The sequence below is a fragment of the Pteropus alecto genome, unplaced genomic scaffold (assembly GCF_000325575.1).
Source record: "Pteropus alecto unplaced genomic scaffold, ASM32557v1 scaffold52, whole genome shotgun sequence".
NCBI lineage: Eukaryota > Metazoa > Chordata > Mammalia > Chiroptera > Pteropodidae > Pteropus > Pteropus alecto.
In genome coordinates, this window is record NW_006433941.1 from 3,634,926 (window position 1) to 3,637,654 (window position 2,729).

The window sequence follows — 2,729 nt, forward strand, 5'->3', positions numbered from 1 at the left end:
ATACTGCCATGCCTGGAAGAGCCGATGGACTTGGGTGTTCAGTAAATCCTGAGTGCCTGCCAGGTAGCAGGTGCTTTTGTAAGCATGAGGGACAGAGCTGTGCAACAAACAATAAAGCCCTCATGGAACTTACATTCTAGCCACAGGGAGACGGACACTAACCAAGCAGGTATATGTGATGGTAGTAAGAGCAGGGAAGGAAAATAAGGCAGGGTGAGGACGATAAATGGAGGCCAAGGGGCCCTTTACAAGAGTGGTCAGGAATGACGTCAGGAAATGTAGAAAAAGGGTGACATTTCAGCATATGCTTGAAGGAGAAGTGGCAGACATGCAGAATGGGGAGGAATACTCCAGGCAGAGGGAACAGCAAACATGCTGCCACAAGCCTGCATTTGGCTCATTGGAGGGACAGTGCCACCAAGCACCAGGAGACCCTGTGGCCAAAGCTCAGGGAGCCAGCACGGAGAGAAGGGCGATGATGTCTGAGAGGGAATGGAGCTGGATCTCCGGGGCATCAATGGCCATTCAAGGACTTTGCTTTCTACTCTGAGTGAATGCGGACAGCCCCTAGAAGGTTTTAGGCAGAAAAGTAACATGATACATGTTAAAACGACCACTCTAGTATCTGTTGAGAATGGAATGTAGGGTGCAAAGACAAAAGCACAGAGATCATTTGGGAAGTCCATGCAAGGAAGGTGGTAGCATGACCCATGTAGTCTCGGGGGAGGCAGTGGAAGTTGCTTGGAGCTGACATCTATTTTTAAAGTAGAAGTGATGGCATCTTGCTGATGGACTGTGGGACATGAGAAAAGAAGTGTTCAAGGATGAAGCCTTGGGATCTGACCTGAGAGGCTGAAAGAATAGACTTGATATTGACTCAAATGGAAAGATTCAGGAGGAGCAGATTTAGGGGGAGTGAGACTCGGATGGGAAGGAATCAAGATTCAGTTTTGGCCATGTTACATTCGAGGTACCTTTTAGGCATTCAGGAGGCAATGTCACAAAGGCAGTTGGAGGGGCCCTGGTCAGGACACAAATTTGCACGTTATGCACATATGGTATTCATGAGAATGGACACCATCACCTAGAACAGTCGCTTTCAACAGGGACAATGCTGTTCCTCAAGGAGTGTACTGGAAATTCGTGGGGATATTTTTAGTTGTCATCATGATTGGAGATGCTACTGATATTTAATAGGTGGGAGGACAAAGAACCTATATGTCCTCTGATGAATGTGACAAAAGAATTGCATAAAGAATTGTCCCATATCCCACACAATTTTCACATAATCCACAGACATTTACATGGGTGGAACACTTTATTATTATCTGAGCCTAGAGCATCCCTTCATTTTACATAAAAAACAATGTACCTCTTGCATAGCTTTAAGATACACTGAACTTTCCAAGAATAACAAGGGAAGACTGCAGTTTGGTTCAGAAATTTACCAAGAGTGTTCAACATCACTCTGTCAATATCCTTCATGGTATTTGAGTCATAGACACAACCACCATGAATCAGTCCACATCGTAGCTGTCATATCCACAGTGTTCTAAGGAGCATCTTAGATCCTTCAGCATGGTCACGTTGAGGCATACACAGATGGAAATATGGATTATTTAAGTATAAGATATTTTCCTTTTATAGATAGTGTGTATAGGTAGTTATACTATCTCTGATTTCATCTCAGTGTAGTAAAGGAGGTGTTGAGTGTGGCATAGCTAGAAAAGAGCTGAGGCTCAAGGACTGTGCCCTGTGCTCACCCAGTTTTGGCCATGTTACATTCGAGGTACAGGGCAGGAGAAGGGGCCAGCAGTGGAGATTCCAAGGTGCTGCCCAGGAGGGAGGAGACAGGCACTCCCAGACGCAGGGCCTAACCAATAGTGTTAACTCTGCTGACTGTCAGATAAGATGAGAGTGGAGAATTGACCCCCATCTAGTGGGGAGCTGGGGCAAAACTCTGACTGGAGAGTCCACATAATCCAGGGCAGGGGATCGGAATTACTGTTAAACATTTTGCAGATTTCATTTCTTAACCCCAGGAGATCCTACTATACCACCTTTGCTCTGTTCTTTTAGGTCAAGATACGCTGGTTCCCCTGGGACCTTCCTTAGAGCCTCTGTGCCAGCCCTGAGAGGCCACTAGCTTTGCTTACTGCCCATTTCAGTCCTCCTGAGCAAGGACACTGGACACCCAGCTGCCTTGCCCAGTGCGCTTCAGTCTATACCTTGCTGAGTCGGGACTCAAAAGCCAGTGAGGTTGAAGATTTAGAACTCTTCATGCCAGAAGAAGCTGTGGGGAGGGGCCGTGCTCGGTCGATCCCATGGCTCCCTGCTTTGGTGACTGGACTCCAGGGCTTGGCTGCACTCCTCATGTTTGTCAAGTGGGTCTATTTTTCTGTAGAAGAGAAGAGAAAAACATGTATGTCCACAACTTGAGGCTGCTGAGAGACATCACAGAGTATTACCCCCATATTCCACGTTCAGCATTGTTACCATAGAGAACTAGCACTTATAATTGGTCTGCAAATAGAATTCTGGTCCCAAGATAATACCTTTGCACTAGGCTAATTTTTACAACTTCACAACAGCTGTTACCAAACTATGAAAACATATGTTCTAACACTACTTTTCAGCAAATGATGGCTTCTTAATAGTCAGGGACACCTAACACCTAATAGTATTACTATTTACCCATATACTATGTATATATTTCCCCATATAAAATA

The 2,729-nt window shown here is 45.4% G+C and overlaps 1 protein-coding gene across 3 annotated transcripts in view; it reads right to left on the reverse strand.

Annotated features, from left to right (window-relative positions):
* SPECC1 (sperm antigen with calponin homology and coiled-coil domains 1) overlaps positions 1-2,384 on the reverse strand; it is a 160,450-nt gene extending 158,066 nt beyond the window's left edge. For all 3 annotated transcript variants that reach the window (XR_003045300.1, XM_025044345.1, XM_025044346.1), the window contains exon 1: positions 2,229-2,384. Coding sequence is in view for 2 of the 3 variants with exons in the window: in XM_025044345.1 (XP_024900113.1) it covers positions 2,229-2,375 (147 nt within the window). In the remaining variant the exon portion in view is untranslated. The remainder of the gene's footprint in view (positions 1-2,228) is intronic.
* Between the last annotated feature and the right edge of the window lie 345 nt (positions 2,385-2,729).